This window comes from Bidens hawaiensis, unplaced genomic scaffold (assembly GCF_021521415.1).
Source record: "Bidens hawaiensis isolate Kalapana, Puna unplaced genomic scaffold, B.hawaiensis_p1.1 tig00030891_1, whole genome shotgun sequence".
NCBI classification, from domain to species: domain Eukaryota; kingdom Viridiplantae; phylum Streptophyta; class Magnoliopsida; order Asterales; family Asteraceae; genus Bidens; species Bidens hawaiensis.
The window spans coordinates 11,945-29,132 of NW_027505198.1; the positions used below are offsets into that span (position 1 = coordinate 11,945).

The 17,188-nt window shown below is 43.6% G+C and overlaps 1 protein-coding gene across 1 annotated transcript; it reads left to right on the forward strand.

Moving 5' to 3' along the window:
• Positions 1 to 487: 487 nt before the first annotated feature.
• Positions 488 to 1,213, forward strand: LOC143611385 (uncharacterized). The gene has a single exon (XM_077085595.1). It carries the CDS (start codon positions 488 to 490, stop codon positions 1,211 to 1,213), a length of 726 nt encoding a protein of 241 aa, XP_076941710.1.
• Positions 1,214 to 17,188: the final 15,975 nt, after the last annotated feature.

Consider the following 17,188-nt stretch of genomic DNA (forward strand, 5'->3'; position numbering starts at 1 on the left):
TTTATTATTATAATTTTCTATCTTCTCTACTCACAACCAATTTAACAAATATTAAAAAATAAATAATGGCAAACAAAGTTTCCCCAAATTCACAAAAAATACAACATGTCTCTCTCCACCATATAATTTACACTCACAGTCAGTTACAACCTCATCATATAATTTGCAAACTTCTCTCACATTATTTTAGAAGATAGGACCGGCAACACAAATTCGCCTTTAAAAGAAAAAAAAAATTGATATCATTTTAGGCATTTTAGGTAAATAGTAAATACCAATCCCATAAATATATTTTCTTGAATACATAAAACAATCTACATGCGACAAAGAATCTTTCCCAAATATTAAACTGTCCCATTCCATCTCAAACTATTTGACTATACATCAAATTACCATTCTACCCTTTCCTTAAATCTTGCCTATAAATCACACCTTCTCTCATCACACCACATTTTCATTTCATTTTCACCACCCAAACACACACACCATGGCTGTTGATGTTTACACCAGCCCAAGACTCTCTTTCTCAAACGACCCGGAACCCGACCCGACCCGACCCGATGACCTCTTATTATCACCTACTTTTGATTTCGATTTTCGAACCTCAAATCTCACTCCAGCTGATGAACTATTTTCCAATGGTAAAATACTCCCAACCCAAATCAAAAACAACAACAACAATAATAATAATATTATTCATACTATCCAAAACCCGGATAGCAAAACCAAGAAACGACTTAAAGAGCTAATTGAAGACCAAGATCCAGATCAAGAACCCGAACCCGAGAAACCATCACCCAAATCATCATTCTGGCAATTCAGAAGAAGTGCAAGTTTAAATTGTGACAACTCAAAGAACTCAAAGGGGTTGTTTGGATCATTATCAATCAAGAGTTTAGCAAGGAGTAATTCAACCGGGTCAGCATTAAACCCGAAACCCAATTCGGGTCAAAAAGTTGAGAAGTCAAAGGAGTCAATGTTTTTAAGAAGGTGTTCGAGTTTAAGTCAACCCGTTCCTAATAATAGTAATAGTAATAATAATAATTCACATGTTTATTACAGTTTTCGGAACTCCTGTAAGGAGTCCAGAACCGGGATAAGGATTATCCCGGTTTTGAATGTGCCACCGGCGTATAATATTGCTAAAGGGTCGATTAATTTTTTCGGGTTTGGGTTTTGTAATGGGAAGATTAAAAAGAAGACAAGATCATAAGAGGTGGTTGTGTTTTATTTGTTGTTTGATGTAAGTTTTGTTGTATTAGTTGTAAATATGTTTTAGTTGTTATATAATATTAGGTTATATTGAGAGAATGAAATGATTTGATTCGGGAAGTATAAACTTTATAAGGTGTTATAGTATTTGTTATAATTATAGTGTTTACAAATCATTGAAACCGACTGAACAATTTAGTAAGTCGACTAGTTTGAGGTTTTAAAAGTTTGGTTTAATTTACGGTTTAGTTTTAACGGGCTTGTTGGTTTAGCGGTATAGTCTGGTTTGGAATATGAAAGTGATGTAAATTGAGCAAGTTGTTTAATTTAATTTGTAGTAGAATTTAGGACCCTGTACAGACGTCGGAGCCTAGTACATCGGATACGCGGTACGCCCTTTATATATTAAACATGTAGTTTTGAAGAAGTGTTAGGGATTTTTTTTTTGGTATTTAAGTATGAAATCTCGAGAAAAACACCACTAACTTCCTCCTGCTTAAGTGCTACAATATGTTGTGAACCTATATTTACCCTTGATACCGACTAGTGATTATTCACGATTAATAAGTTTTAATCGAGATTAATTGAATTGAAATTTTATATGTAATTTTTCAAATATACATACATATATACACTCACACACCAAATTTTTAATTTTAACTAATTTTGAATAAATAGCGATTACAACCCGGTTTTACAAATTTTATATGCCTACTCAACCCGTTTGACTTGGTTTGTCGTTGCTCGAAGATATTTAGTGGTTTAGTCCAAAATTTTGCTAAACTAATAAACAGGATTGTCAAGTTAACACGTTGCATATTTGATCTAATATGCTTGTAACAAAATCCGAATTAATATTATTGAAGTTGCCTTTTTAAAATGTGGGAATTATAATAATAATAATAGTAATAATAATGAAACCTAACCATGATATTAGATAATTTGTATGATTGAACCGCAATTTTTAAAGTGGGAATAATTGTTTTATTGGTGTAGTACCTAACCGAAAGCTTAAGTTATAATTCAATTTGCAAAATAACATATATTATATCATGGCTACATAGGGTAGGGTTAAAGTAAGAAATGGAGCATGTCTAAGAAATGTAAGAAGTAATCTGGTACGTTAGATATGTTGATCTGACAGTGGATATGGAAAGTGTGTTTATTGTGTAGTGTGTTTTATTTTAGTTGCGGTGTGTTTATTGTGCAGTGTGTTTTATTAGATCAAATGGTGAAAACACACTTCCTACACTTTTAAAAATCTACTTCTTATTATAACATTGGTCTTGCTACATAAATGAAGAAACACTAATCGACCCCGGGCAGATTACGGATAATCTGGGGGTTAAATAGATGTTTCCCACGAGGGGTTAGATCCGGCGAAGATGGTTCTTCTGATAACCTGCAAAACAGGCACCGTGAGCTCGTCACTGAGAGGGGGGGGTACCTCTTTGTGACCACCCTCCGACGTGAGAATCAGACTAGATTGCTCTTGAATATAAGTGTATATTAAGAGAATGACTAGAGCAGATATCAGGTAATGTATCAAGATATGAGATATGAGATAAGATGATACCATTCCAAGGTGTTGGAGTATTTATAGCCGAAGGTAGGTTTCCAAGCAGGTATAGCCGGCTGAATAGTGTTCCTATTCTGCCAACTGTGGGCTACGCACATGCCATGCTGGTGGTTGGTGGATAGGCAGCGGCTGATAATGACCAGGCCGGCTGTGTACTATTCCTGTTCCACCAACTGCAGGCCATGCACGTCCTCCGACAGGTTGGTGAGTAGGCAGCGGCTAATAGTGACATACAGTACAAGAGCGTGCTGCTCGTCATACTGTTGTCAGTGAGCTGTCGTATCCTTGGTCAGATCTTTTGTCCATACCTCGTCAGGTACAGTACAAAAGATCCTCCAGTATCGTACGGACTGGCTCATTTGGGCGGGAGTTCTCCCGGCTTTGTGCGGGAGTGTTCCCGGCTTGCTCACTCCTTCTTCAGGTGACATTACTGAATTATTTAAGAGTTAAGTGCCTTGTGCGTGTAGCTTTGCTGCGCAGGTAGCCTTCCCTGATGGCTTGTATCCGCAACTGCGGGAACAGGCGGAGTACTTCACCATTGGGAGGCTTTTCCTGCGGGAACAGCTTGCGTACTGCGCGTAAGGACGTCACGTCTCTGAGCATGGTGGGTCCTGCGGGTCCAGTTGGTTTCTACGCAGACGTCCCTCTTCAAGGGGTTGCGAGTTTAGCCTTTGCGCAGACGTCCCTGTTGAAGGTGAGTCTTGCGGGTTCAACTGCGCAGACGTCCCTCTTTGAGGTGAGTCTTGCGGGTCTAACTGGGCTATGCTGGGACCTACCTCTTCAAACTTGAAGAGGTAGGTCCCAGCAGAGCCCAGTTGGACCCGCAAGAAGCATACAGGAAGAGGGACGTTTGCGCAAGGACCAACTGGTTCCGCAGGACCCACCATGCTCAGAGATGAAGACCTTACGCGCAGTACGCCAGCTGTTCCCGCAAGGAAAGCCTCCCAATGAAGTATCCCGCCTGTCCCCGCAGCTGCGGATACAAGCCATCAGCGAAGGCTACCCGCACTAATAGCAAGGCTACACGCACAAGGCACTAACTCAATAATTCAGTGTCACCTGAAGGAATGAGCAAAGCGGGAATACTCCCGCTCAAATGAGCCAGTCTGTATGCTTCTGGAAGATCTTTTGTACTATACTTGCCAAGGTATGGACAAAATAGACAAGATCTGACCAAAGCAGCCCATGAACCAATCACAGGGTGACAGCTCACCGACAAACAGTACGAGGAGCATGCTCTAGTACTGTTTGTCACTATTAGCCGCTGCCTACTCACCAACCCTTGTCGTGGCACGCACATAGCCTGCAGTTGGTGGAAAAGGAATAGTACACAGCCGGCCTGGTCACTATCAGCCGCTGCCTACCCACCAACCAGCATGGCACGTGCGTAGCCCATAGTTGGTAGAACAGGAATATTCTACAGCTGGCTGTACCTGCTTGGAAACCTACCTTCGGCTATAAATACTCCAACACCTTGGAACGGTATCATCATCTGGTATTTTACCTTCACTAGCTATTTCTCTCAATATACACTTATATTCAGAGTAATCTAGTCTGATTCTCACGCTGGAGGGTAGTCACAAGGAGGAACCCCCCCTTCTCAGTGACGAGCTCACGGTGTCTGTTTTGCAGGTCATCTGAAGAACATCCTTCTTTGCCGGACCTAACCCTCGTGGGAAACATTACTTAACCCCCCAGATTATCCGTAATCTGCCCGGGGTCACTTAGTGTTTCTTCATTGGCGCCATCCGTGAAGAACATCCTTCTTTGCCGGACCTAACCCTCGTGTTTCTTCATTGGCGCCATCCGGCTGTACCTGATGGGATTGCCGGCCTGGTCACTATCAGCCGCTGCCTATCCACCAACCACCAGCATGGCATGTGCGTAGCCCACAGTTGGCAGAACAGGAACACTATTCAGCCGGCTGTACCTGCTTGGAAACCTACCTTCGGCTATAAATACTCCAACACCTTGGAATGGTTCATCTTATCTCATATCTCATATCTTGATACATTACCTGATATCTGCTCTAGTCATTCTCTTAATATACACTTATATTCAAGAGCAATCTAGTCTGATTCTCACGCCGGAGGGTGGTCACAAGGAGGTACCCCCCCCTTCTCAGTGACGAGCTCACGGTGCCTGTTTTGCAGGTTATCAGAAGAACCATCTTCGCCGGATCTAACCCCTCGTGGGAAACATCTATTTAACCCCCAGATTATCCGTAATCTGCCCGGGGTCGATTAGTGTTTCTTCATTAGCGCCATCCGTGCATAAAAGCTAGAACTTAATCCTTTTCAGTTTTCTCAAAACTTCTGGAAAGATGGTTAAAGTTACTCCGGTCCCAAAACCAACGAGTGACCAAGAAACCCCGGTAACCACAACCCCAGCTACTGGGGGGAATACCGGCGACTACACAGTTTTTACGAACACTACCCCGGTTACCCAAGCCGGGGCAAGTGCAGTAAATTTTATGAACACTACCCCAGTTACCCGAGCTGGGGCAAGTGCAGTAAATAATCTTTCACTGGGATTCACCGATACCCAGTTAGAGAGACAACGAACGAGGCTCCCCCGCCAAACACTCGATGAAGTTAAAGCGTGGGCGGAAGCACCTCAAAAAGAATTCCAAGCTGAGTTGGATGAACGCTTACGTTCACTCCAACAGGCTGATGAATTCGGAGAGTACTTGGACGATGATTTGGAGGAATCCGATAGTGACGCAAACCCTCGTCATAGGGCGAAGGGGAAGCGTAAGGAAACGGACTCCCAACCGAGAAGGCATTTTGGAGAAACCTTCAAACCAAAAAACGCGGGTGGAAACCCACGTGACTTCTCCAAAACATTTAGACCAACTGCTGCAAAGGCGGGAACGTCCAAATTTGCAAGGGACATTGCGGAAGCAATCGCCCCGAAAAGTGCCAAACAGATGTCCAACATCGGCACTTACGATGGTATATCTGATCCAGACGATCATTTGAACAGGTTCATAGCGGGGGCAACCGTCAGTAGTTGGACGGAACCTACGTGGTGTTACATGTTCCAAATGACGCTTGTTGGGGCAGCTAGAGCGTGGTTCGATCGTCTACCGGTCCACCACATCTACGATTGGACAGACTTCCAGCAGAAGTTCAGCCAACACTTCAGCCAACAAAGAAAGTATACCGAAGAGCAATGGACAATCCTCAACTGCGTCCGAGAGGAAGATGAGTCTTTACTAGACTTCATCACGCGCTTCAATTCAAAGAAGCTAAGTCTGGGCACTATTAGCGAAGATCTTGTTCGCGCTGCTTTCATCCAGGGCGCGAAAGACCCAGAGCTCATCCGCACCTTAACGGGTAAAGATGGCATGCCGTCCACATGGGATGCCATCATGACAGCAGCTAAACGCTTTGCGGAAACGGAGAAGCAACTGGGTAGAGATCTCCCCCAGAGCACAAACCTCTACACCTAGAAAACAAGAGAAGACAACGTCCTTACCGCCCGACTAAACAAAAAGCGGAAGCTAGGCATTTGGCAGTCAAGGGTAAACTTTGACACCTCATCCGGCTTGCAACATCGGTTAGGCGGAAGGGATAACGTACAGTCGAACCAGAACTCCAGATGGACGCCACTCACCAAAAGCGTCACCGAGATATTCGCCACTGAGAAGCTCCCATGGCCAAAGGCTCCAATAATCCGACATCGTCACAATGCTGATCGGAGCAAATACCGTGACTTTCACAGGACAAAAGGCCACAACACTGAAGAATGCACAGACGTGAAGGACATCGTCGAAGCATTTGTCAGAGATGGGACGCTCGCGCACCTCGTGGCGTAACGAACGCTGAGAAGGCTGATGCGTGTAGAACCCCAGTTGGGGAAAACACGAATAAAACTGCAGCTTCAATATTGGAGACTACATACTGCGTAAACAACGAGATTCCGAACCAAGTGCATATCGGCTCGAAAGGCTCGATGACACTCCCAAGAACATGGAAGGGAGCTCAATTACACAATCTGCATGTAGATCAATTCCAAACTTGTAAAAGAAAAGGCACAGAGCCACTTCTAATGGAAATGATTCTCCTTATCACATTGACGCTGATGGTCTTACATTTATACTTATGAACTTTCCACACTGATATGCCGGTCTTTACCGCATACATAAGTGGGGAAAGAAGTCGTTGCGTGTGGAAGGCGGCAAAACACGCATAAACACAAAAAACGGCAAACCTTCACGCAGGTCAGTCATAGGTAAAGTTCGGCCATCCCACTAAATGAAAGTGCAGGTCTTAGCCGCACAAATCATGATAGAGGAAACCGAACTAACCTATTGATAACCGCGCGTCGAACGGTCAATTTATTCAAAACACTGATGCCGGTTTTCACCGCATAAATGTGTAAAGAAATCGTTGTGTGTGGACGGCGGCAAAACCCGCGTAAGCACAAAAAACAGATGAAGACAACCTTCACGCAGGTCAGTTATAGGTAAAGTTTGGTGATCCTACCAAATGAAAGTACCGGTCCTAACCGCACAAATCATGATAGAGGAAACCGAACTAACCTATTGACAACCGCGCGTCGAACGGTTAACTTATAAAACACTTAGAAAATTTCTAACGAAAAGATGAGGAAAACCTCCACGCATGTGAGATATAGGTAAAGTTTAGCCATCCTACTAAGTGCAAGTGACGGTCTTACCCGCACAATCACGAAAGAGGAAGCAAAACTTAAACCTATTATCTACCACGTTAAAAGGTTAACTTATTCTAAACACTTAGAAAATTTCGAAGATGAGGGAAACCTCCACGCAGGTCAGATATAGGTAAAGTTTAGCCATCCTAAGTGCAAGTGACGGTCTTACCCGCACAATCACGAAAGAGGAAGCAAAACTTCAACCTATTATCTACCACGTTCAAAGGTTAACTTATTCTAAACACTTAGAAAATTTCGAAGATGAGGAAAACCTCCACGCAGGTCAGATATAGGTAAAGTTTAGCCATCCTAAGTGCAAGTGACGGTCTTACCCGCACAATCACGAAGGAGGAAGCAAAACTTCAACCTATTATCTACCACGTTCAAAGGTTAACTTATTCAGAACACTTGGAAGGTTGCTAATTTAAACTAACGTATGCATGAGCAAGTCATATAACGTTTATAAAGCAAGTCATCCAGTGAAAGTAGCGGTCCTACCCGCACAAAGATTTATATTTCATAATAATTCAAGTATTACAAGAATGGCCGGGTATCTACCCGCCTACAAGAATATAAATCTATACAATGTAAACCTATCCTAACAGTGGGAAGGGATCTAAAGGTTCAAGCTTCAGGACCACTTCCTCCAAACCCACTTGTACCCGCACCATCAGTTGGCTGTGGCGGTTCAAGGAAGGTCTTAAGAATGGTTAGCCCATCATCAGCAGCAGCAACTTCGTTCACCTTCTCCACCACCGGATGCGGGAAGGCGGCATACTGGTTCACTGCTTGGTCATATACAGCTTCAGTATCCACATCATATAAAGGGAAGTTGGAAGGCGGGATGCCCTTCTCAACGAACCCTAGACCAAGCAGGAAGCCGGCCTTTTCCCCATCCTCATGAGAAGCGTTGAGGGCTGCACTCATGGCATCGTCGTATGATGTGTCCGTGAAGACTCGATGCACAACCTACAAGAAAAAATACAAGTATCAAAACCTTTTCTATGTACAAAGAAAAGCGTAAAGATATTATGAAATTACGCATACCTGAGACAACGCTTCTCGAAGAAGCCATTCCTTGGCAACCAGAGCCTCCTGGAGGGCAGCTTGAGCTTGGTTACGGGCGCGTTCGGCTTCACTTTTGTTAAGGTTGGCGAGCAACACTTCCTTAGCAGCAGCCTCTTCAACGCCCTTTAGCTTCCGCTCAGTGTGGTCAAGCACGCCCCTCTGGTCCAAGATCTCTTGGAGCTTCTTGGCGTCTTCCATAGCCAAGGCATCATGAGCCTGCTGGAGCCTCTCTAGCTTGGCTTTAAGCTCCTCATTCTCAATGCGTAGAGGCTCAGCAACAGCTTCAGCCTTGGTGGCCCTCTCAGTTGCGTTCCGTGCAGTTTCCTTAGCCAGCCGAAGCTGTTCGTTAACAGCTTGGGCAGCCTTGGAACGGGCCTCGAGACGGGCCAGAACTTCAACTTCAAGGGCCTGGAAGGCCTTCTCCTTTTCCGCAGCCACTGCGGCAAGCCTCTTGTTCTCCTCCCGGATGGCCCGCGCCTGAGCCACTTCCAGGCTACGCGCCGTCTTTAACTTGTCGTTCTCACGACAAAGTAACTCGACGCGCGGCTGCATCCGGGCAAGGAGAATCCGCAATTCATTCGACAGCCTACCCTCCTGGTAGCTGGACATGGCTTCCCCCAGCACACCAGCGGGGGCGGCGTGGCGCGCCCATTCGACGCATTCTACAGGCGTCCGAAGGGTTGTTCCTCGGCGGATGTTCCATCGTGGAACATACACTTCATTGGAATCCGACACTGCGAAAGCAAAAAGCAGTTAGGAAAAGATGATATATATATATATATAATAAAGGCCAAAATAACCCTACGCACCTGTAGGGTCGACGACAGGCCTGTAGCCGCCAAACCCATCACCAGAACCTAACGGATATCCATCCAAGAGGTCAGGCAGATGGGAAGGAGGCAGAGATTGGCTTGACGCCCCAACCCCGGACATACCTGAAGGACCGGCCGTAGTCGCCGGCGCCGGAGGATGCATAGCGGAGGCCGCCATGGTAGAAACCAGCGGAGGTGAACTCACCGGAGGTGAACTCACAACCGCGGCCGCGGCTGTGGAAGAATCCACAGAAATACTCACCGCCGGCTCAGTGAAAGAATCAGTAAATATGGCACTAACAGCCGGCGGGGACGTCGTCACAGTTGGAACAGTTGGCTCAACCGGGTGAGCAACTGAACCAACTGAAGCAGGCGCAGTCGCCTGGGTCATCGCCTCAGGTAGGTTGACCAAACCTACCGTCATGGGTCCGGAACTGCTACCTCCCGCTCCACCCTGGAATGCGGTAGCATCTACGCCTGCACAAAGAATATATAAGTATAATGGTGGAAAGCTATGCAGTAAAAGTAAAGGAAGATTATACTTACGGGTTTTCTTGAGCCTAAAGGTGCGAACAGGCGGGGACGAACCCGATGGAGCCTGCCTCTTCATACCGGTCACCGTCGTCGTCCTGGGCTGCTCGGAGGTGACAGTCGTCTCAGCCTCCGGAGCAGTGGTCTCAACACCACCTGGGTTCCCCGCCGCCTCCTCGCTCTCGGTCTCCGAGTTTGACCGGTTCCCCGGATCGGCAGTGGAGGCAACCTTCGCCTTCCCCTTCCCGCCGGCAGCCTTCTTCTTCCTCGCCAATAAAGGACCATCTGCAGATTCCTCATCAGAAGATGACAAAATTAAAGGAATTCCCGCAGAGGTTTGAGCATTGAGAGGGCGAGGGTCAAAAAGTTCTTTACCTGGCCGCCTGGCGCTCAGGATCTCGTGGCCTGGCGGGTAGACCTCCACGAACCGATCCGCCGTTTGCTCTAGGATGGGCAACTCGTTCTCATCTAGAGCACGAGTACCCATCCGAGCGGGACCATCACTCTCCCGCAGCTGCAGGAGAGACTGCAAGTCGTTTCCCTCTGAAATAAAAAAAAAGAAACAGTTAGAAGAAAACCTATATCAACAAAGAAGACAGAGCATACCGTAAGGGACAGAGTTCAAACCGTATTCGAGGACGATGGGAATCTGTGACGCCTCCTTCCACACCCGGCTCATCCCGAGCATCACCATCCCGGACTCCGCAAAGCGGTACACCGGAGTCTGGATTCGGGAGATCTTGGCGAACCACTCCGCCTCCTGGTGGTTGAGGGCGTGAAGGGCGGGGAGTGCTCTCCCATTCTTAAACGTCATCGCAAGGGGGACGACGCGAGCAGAGATATAAAAAAACTCCCGCTTCCACGACCGAAGACTGCGCTCGGTAGCGCAGATCTTCAACCCCTTGATACGATTGACCAAGTTGTACCACCCCTGGATGCACCTCCAGGAGTAGAAGGTCATCAACCGATCAACGTGGGGCTCCACGCCCAGAATGAGGCACACCCACTCAAAGTGGCGGATCTTGGCGATCGCCATCGGGTGGACCTCAGTCAGATGCACACCGTGTCTCTCCAGAACACGGTATACAAACTTCGTCAATGGGAACCTGAGATTCCCATAGACGAAGAATGCAGCGTACACCCCTATCTTGCCCTTGGGGGCATCGTACACCGTCTGGTGTGGCTCCGGAAACTCAGGCTCGAACGGCTCGAGCATGAACTTCCAGACGACGTACTGATAGAGGTCGGCCGGAAGAGCACACTGGCACTCGCCAGCAGTACTCTTGTCATCCTTATCGGAAGTGGACGACGGATTCTCGACGAACACGTCAGACTCCTCAGCAGTAGCCTCAAAATCGTGAGTAGAAGACATGTTTTGGAGGTAAAGAATGATTTCAGGAGAATGCTCGACAGAGAATATTCGCCGGAAATCGCTTAGAAGGAGAAGATAGAAGTGAAGGTGTGGATTACAAAGGACCCTCTCCCCCTTTATATTCTCATCGCAATGAATGCGATGAATTTAATGCAGAGGAGAGAGAAAAGAGCAGGTGCAATGAAAGTATGACACGTGGAAAAAGCAAGCTGGCAACAGCTGTTGACGGGACGCGCGCCGTAAAATCCGCACCCACGCGCCCAAAAAATCGCGCCCACGCGCCTGAAAAAGCGTCTAGAATGACCATGTACTGTCACGTCGCCATAACTTCCTGCACGTCCTGACACTGTCAGAAGAAACCGTCGGACGACGTTTCAACAGTTTGGACTGTTCTTATCCTTTCACCAACTCTTCGAATTTCAAAAAGATTCAAAAGTAAGCGGGAATATACCCCTTACCTTGCCAACCAAGTAACTATAAGACAGGTGCTAGTACAGTGTTAAGGCAAAACCCTTCACATACTTAGCACCTGCAGGGAATTGAAGCCAAGAATACCTCGGCAACCAAGTAACCATAAGACGGGTGCGAGTACAGCGTCAAGGCAAAACCCTTCACATACTTAGCACCCGCAGGGAATTGAAGCCAGGAATACCTTGGAAGTAAAGTAACTATAAGACGAGTGCGGGTACAATGTCAAGGCGAAACCCTTCACATACCTAGCACTCCGCAGGGAATTGAAACCAAGAAGGATCTTCTGGGCCGTGCTTGCGGAAACGGGAATAACATCCCCGCATAGCGGGAACGTCGAGAACTAGATTGTTTGAAGCTCCAAGATGGAATTGGTTGTTTAAACATAATTGATCACTATGTTCAAAACTACCAAAACCTCATGGAGAATTTACACAAGTGGAACTCAACGCTCCTGACTTGCGAGGAGGTTACAGACCAACCCGCATCATACCCAAAGATCAAGCAGGAAAGTCGGGAATTTCTACGTGACATTAGGACTTCCGCGGGAAGAATCCCCATGGAAAACCTTAAAACTAAACCCTTTTCAAAACCCTTTGCTTAAGTCCAAAAGTTCCCCTCACTTATTAACAATTCATGAGAAGAACATTGGACTGGGGGGACTTGAAGAGGTAGGTCCCAGCAGAGCCCAGTTGGACCCGCAAGACTCACCTCAAAGAGGGACGTCTGCGCAGTTGAACCCGCAAGACTCACCTTCAACAGGGACGTCTGCGCAAAGGCTAAACTCGCAACCCCTTGAAGAGGGACGTCTGCGTAGAAACCAACTGGACCCGCAGGACCCACCATGCTCAGAGACGTGACGTCCTTACGCGCAGTACGCAAGCTGTTCCCGCAGGAAAAGCCTCCCAATGGTGAAGTACTCCGCCTGTTCCCGCAGTTGCGGATACAAGCCATCAGGGAAGGCTACCTGCGCAGCAAAGCTACACGCACAAGGCAGTTAACTCTTAAATAATTCAGTAATGTCACCTGAAGAAGGAGTGAGCAAGCCGGGAACACTCCCGCACAAAGCCGGGAGAACTCCCGCCCAAATGAGCCAGTCCGTACGATACTGGAGGATCTTTTGTACTGTACCTGACGAGGTATGGACAAAAGATCTGACCAAGGATACGACAGCTCACTGACAACAGTATGACGAGCAGCACGCTCTTGTACTGTATGTCACTATTAGCCGCTGCCTACTCACCAACCTGTCGGAGGACGTGCATGGCCTGCAGTTGGTGGAACAGGAATAGTACACAGCCGGCCTGGTCACTATCAGCCGCTGCCTATCCACCAACCACCAGCATGGCATGTGCGTAGCCCACAGTTGGCAGAACAGGAACATTATTCAGCCGGCTGTACCTGCTTGGAAACCTACCTTCGGCTATAAATACTCCCAACATCTTGGAATGGTATCATCTTATCTCATATCTCATATCTTGATACATTACCTGATATCTGCTCTAGTCATTCTCTTAATATACACTTATATTCAAGAGCAATCTAGTCTGATTCTCACGCCGGAGGGTGGTCACAAGGAGGTACCCCCCCTCCCTTCTCAGTGACGAGCTCACGGTGCCTGTTTTGCAGGTTATCAGAAGAACCATCTTCGCCGGATCTAACCCCTCGTGGGAAACATCTATTTAACCCCCAGATTATCCGTAATCTGCCCGAGGTCGATTAGTGTTTCTTCAATAAACCATCTAATATATCATTTGTACACACATTATGTAATTATGCATACAAAAGTGTAGATTGATGTTGTTACTCCTTATGGCGCTCAAAGAGGCAATTGTCCTTACCATCGTCTGTTAGTGGACGAGATAGACTGAGCTGGCCGTGGGTGACGCCTCATATCTTAATCACAACAAACAACCTTATGATATTTTACTGATTTTGTAGATGAACAGTGATGGTAGGGTATGATACGTTTTTTAGTAATCCAAATATCATGTGATTATAAAACCACATTTTACAATATTTGGTACTCATTATTTTATACCTAATCAGTTTTTTTAAATGCTAAATTCAATAAAAAAAACGAAGAAAGGAACAACTTGCAGTAACAAGAGCTCGAACAAGTAAACGTAGAAAAGGAAAATACAAAGCACATACACATTATGTGTCGTGTTTTTTGAATGGATATGGTATTAAGTGACGTCGTTCGATTACCTGAATCCGATCATCCATATTAAAATAATCCGATTATCCATATTAAAACTAAATAGTAAAATATTATAGGGGTAAATTTATAGAATAGCAACCAAGTTTTAAAATTATTCCATTTAAATAACTCAATTTTTTATTTTTTATTTAATTAATGAATCTTTTTAAATATAAATGAATATAATTACATATATTACAAATCACCCCCCCCCCCCCATGTTCTCCTACATTGCTTTCATGACACACAAAATCCGATGAAACTCGATTTGAAGATTTAGTGACCTGATTTAGGCAAAAATTGCATGAATGATCTAAATTAAGACACTTTTGAAACTTGATTACTATTTTCTATCATTTTTCCTATAAAAATTCCTATATCTAGTATTTCTATTTGTGTGTGTAATATAAGCATAAATGTGATAAATCAATAAAATAATCTTATAATTTATCTTTTTGACAATTTGACAAATTCTTTTCGAGAATAAGATACCTTCTCAAATTACGTTAAGATTGTTGTGTGTGGTTAAAAGTGGTGGGAATAGATTTGTATGCCTAGTACGAAAATGATGAAATGTGCATGAGCATGTCTAAAGGTTGGGGAACATAAAAACAAAGAGTCCTTGTTTAATTCTTTCTCTTCTTCATCTCTTTTCTTTTTTACTCTTGCCTTTTTCTTTTTCCTTTTAGTAATGTGAATGTGATTTAATAATAATACACATAAGATCATCCATATCGGTGTTAAAAACACTTGTAAACATGTTCAAATTGATGAGAGTATCTCCAATGGTGTTCAGGTGGCAGAAGGTTTTGAGTGAAAAGGGAGAAGTGGATAGAGAAATGGGTGGTGTTGACGTGGAGCTGGCGAAGGAAAGTTCTTGGCATCTCGCACTAGTGATGCTCTGACACTTCAACTTTCTGTCGATCATTCAAAGACACTTTATTATATTGTTAACAAAATAATTTAATTATATTAAATGTTGGGTGATGCACAAGTCATATTCATAATGATTCAAATATAAAGTTTTGTAAAAATGGGTGTATAAGTCATTTAACATATGATATTAATGCAGTTAAAACATCAAAAATCTAATCGAAAAGAAAAAAATAAATAAATACTTGAATGAGGATCCCCCCCCCCCCCCCCCCCCCCCCGCAAAAAAAATGTAGCCAATGTATAAAGGTGTGCCCTGGTTTGAACCTTACCGACCTCTATGTTTCCTGCCCAAATGTCGTGCCATCTCATCTAGGGGTGCCCAAAATACCCGAACCCGAATAAGCTAATTAGGGTCGGGTTAAATAGGCTAAAAAATTATTAATCGGGTTGACCCGAATAACCCGATTAGTGATGATACTTTATTTCAAATACAATAATGAAAATGTTAAATAAGAACTAAAAAGTCAATACGGAGAATTTTATAGAGGGGTTAATTATTTTTCTTGTTCATGAACCATTAGACTAGACATTCTTTTAAAATAAACGCACGAACATGAACAAATGTTTCACTTGTTCATTTATGTTCGTGGACACTCGTTCATTTAAGTTTGTTTACAATCTTTCATGTTCGTTTATATATTAATAGAAATTATTAAATATTATTTACATTTAGAAATTATATCGCCATAACATGTTTATATTTGTTTATTTGTGTTCATTTAAATGCGTTCATTGGTGTTTCTTTATGTATGTTGGTTTTCGTTAACTTATGTACATGTTCATTCATGTTCGTTTGTCTTTGTTTAATTGTGTTCATTTATATTCGTGAATTGTTCGTTTAGATTTTAAATGAACGATTATAAAGAAACACGAACATGTTAATTTTAAAATAACGAACATGAACACAAATATATGTTCGATTAAGTGTCCATGATCGTATTCGTTTAAAGTTAAATGAACGAACATGGGCATGCATTTGTTCATGTCCGCCTGGTTCGTTTACAAGCCTATATGTAATTATTAGATAATTACTTGTGAAAGTCACTGAAAATTGGGTGGAATGAGAAATTTTGCAACCCACGAGTTATAAGTATAAAAACTAACTTAAAATTATAAAGTAACATGGTCAACCCGATTAACCCGACTCGACTAACCCGAAACCTGAATCCGACTAACCCGAACCTTAATTGGGTCGGGTTTCAGGTTAGATATTTTTTAAGAAAAACCTGAATAACCCAACCCGATTAACCCGAAACCCGATCGAATTGACCCGATAAACACCCCTAATCTCATCCTACGGGCGGCTCATAGGGTGATGCAAAGAGACTTAATTGATAGATTATACACAACCATATGTTTGTAGTTCACAATATTCACCTTTAAAAAGACTGGATTTGTTTAATAATAAATTGAATAAATACAAAAGAATTCTGTTACATGAAATAAAAGACAGTGTTATTATTGTTATAACGTAGTTGAGATAGTGGTGAATATGAATAGCAATTGTAGTCAGGGGCGGATCTACAGTGATATCGGGTGGTTCCTCGGAACCACTCGAGTTTTGAAATAATAGTGTAATTATATATAGAAAATAATAAAGGAACCACCCTATAAATTAGAAAGGAACCACCATATAACCATTTGATATGTTTGTTTGACTGGTAACACGCCGGTTTTGTAACCCGGAGGTCGTGGGATAAAATCTCGTTTTTTTAATTTTTTTTCTTTTTTTTACTAACTTATCTAACATCAGTTAGGGTTTTAAACAAACACAAACACATAACCAGCACAAACAACACAGCGCCTCTCCACCCCTTACCTGATTTCAGCCCCTGACTCGGTCACTCCCGCACTCCGGTAGCCTCACTCAGTCACTCCCGCACTTCGGCACCGTCGCTCCGACCATCGCCGTCGGCCATCCCCGTCCTCTGTCAGCCGTCTCCTTACAGTCCTTACTCGAATCCTCTTAATCTCCCACTTTGAAGGTAATTTTACATTTATAATTCATTGTTAAATGTTAATTGTTCTTGACTTCTTGTTAAATGTTAATTGTTCTTAATTGTTAAGTGTTAACTACTTAATTGTTTAAGTTATTTGTTAAATTTAGTTTTAGTTTGTTAGATTATTGGTTTTAATTTGTTACTTTCTTAGTTTTAAATTTGTTAGTTTGTAATTGTTGATTTGTAGGTATGTTGAATGTGAAGATATATTATCAAAGTGAACCATAGAATCTTGGATCATAAGCATTTTATTTTTAATTCGTAAAGACTACTGTATAGATATTATGTGTTTTTTAATTTCTAATGACGGTGTCTCTTTTATTAATTTAT

Excerpts from the sequence above, each read along its gene's own strand:
- LOC143611385 (XM_077085595.1), top strand. The coding sequence starts at position 488 with ATGGCTGTTGATGTTTACACCAGCCCAAGACTCTCTTTCTCAAACGAC.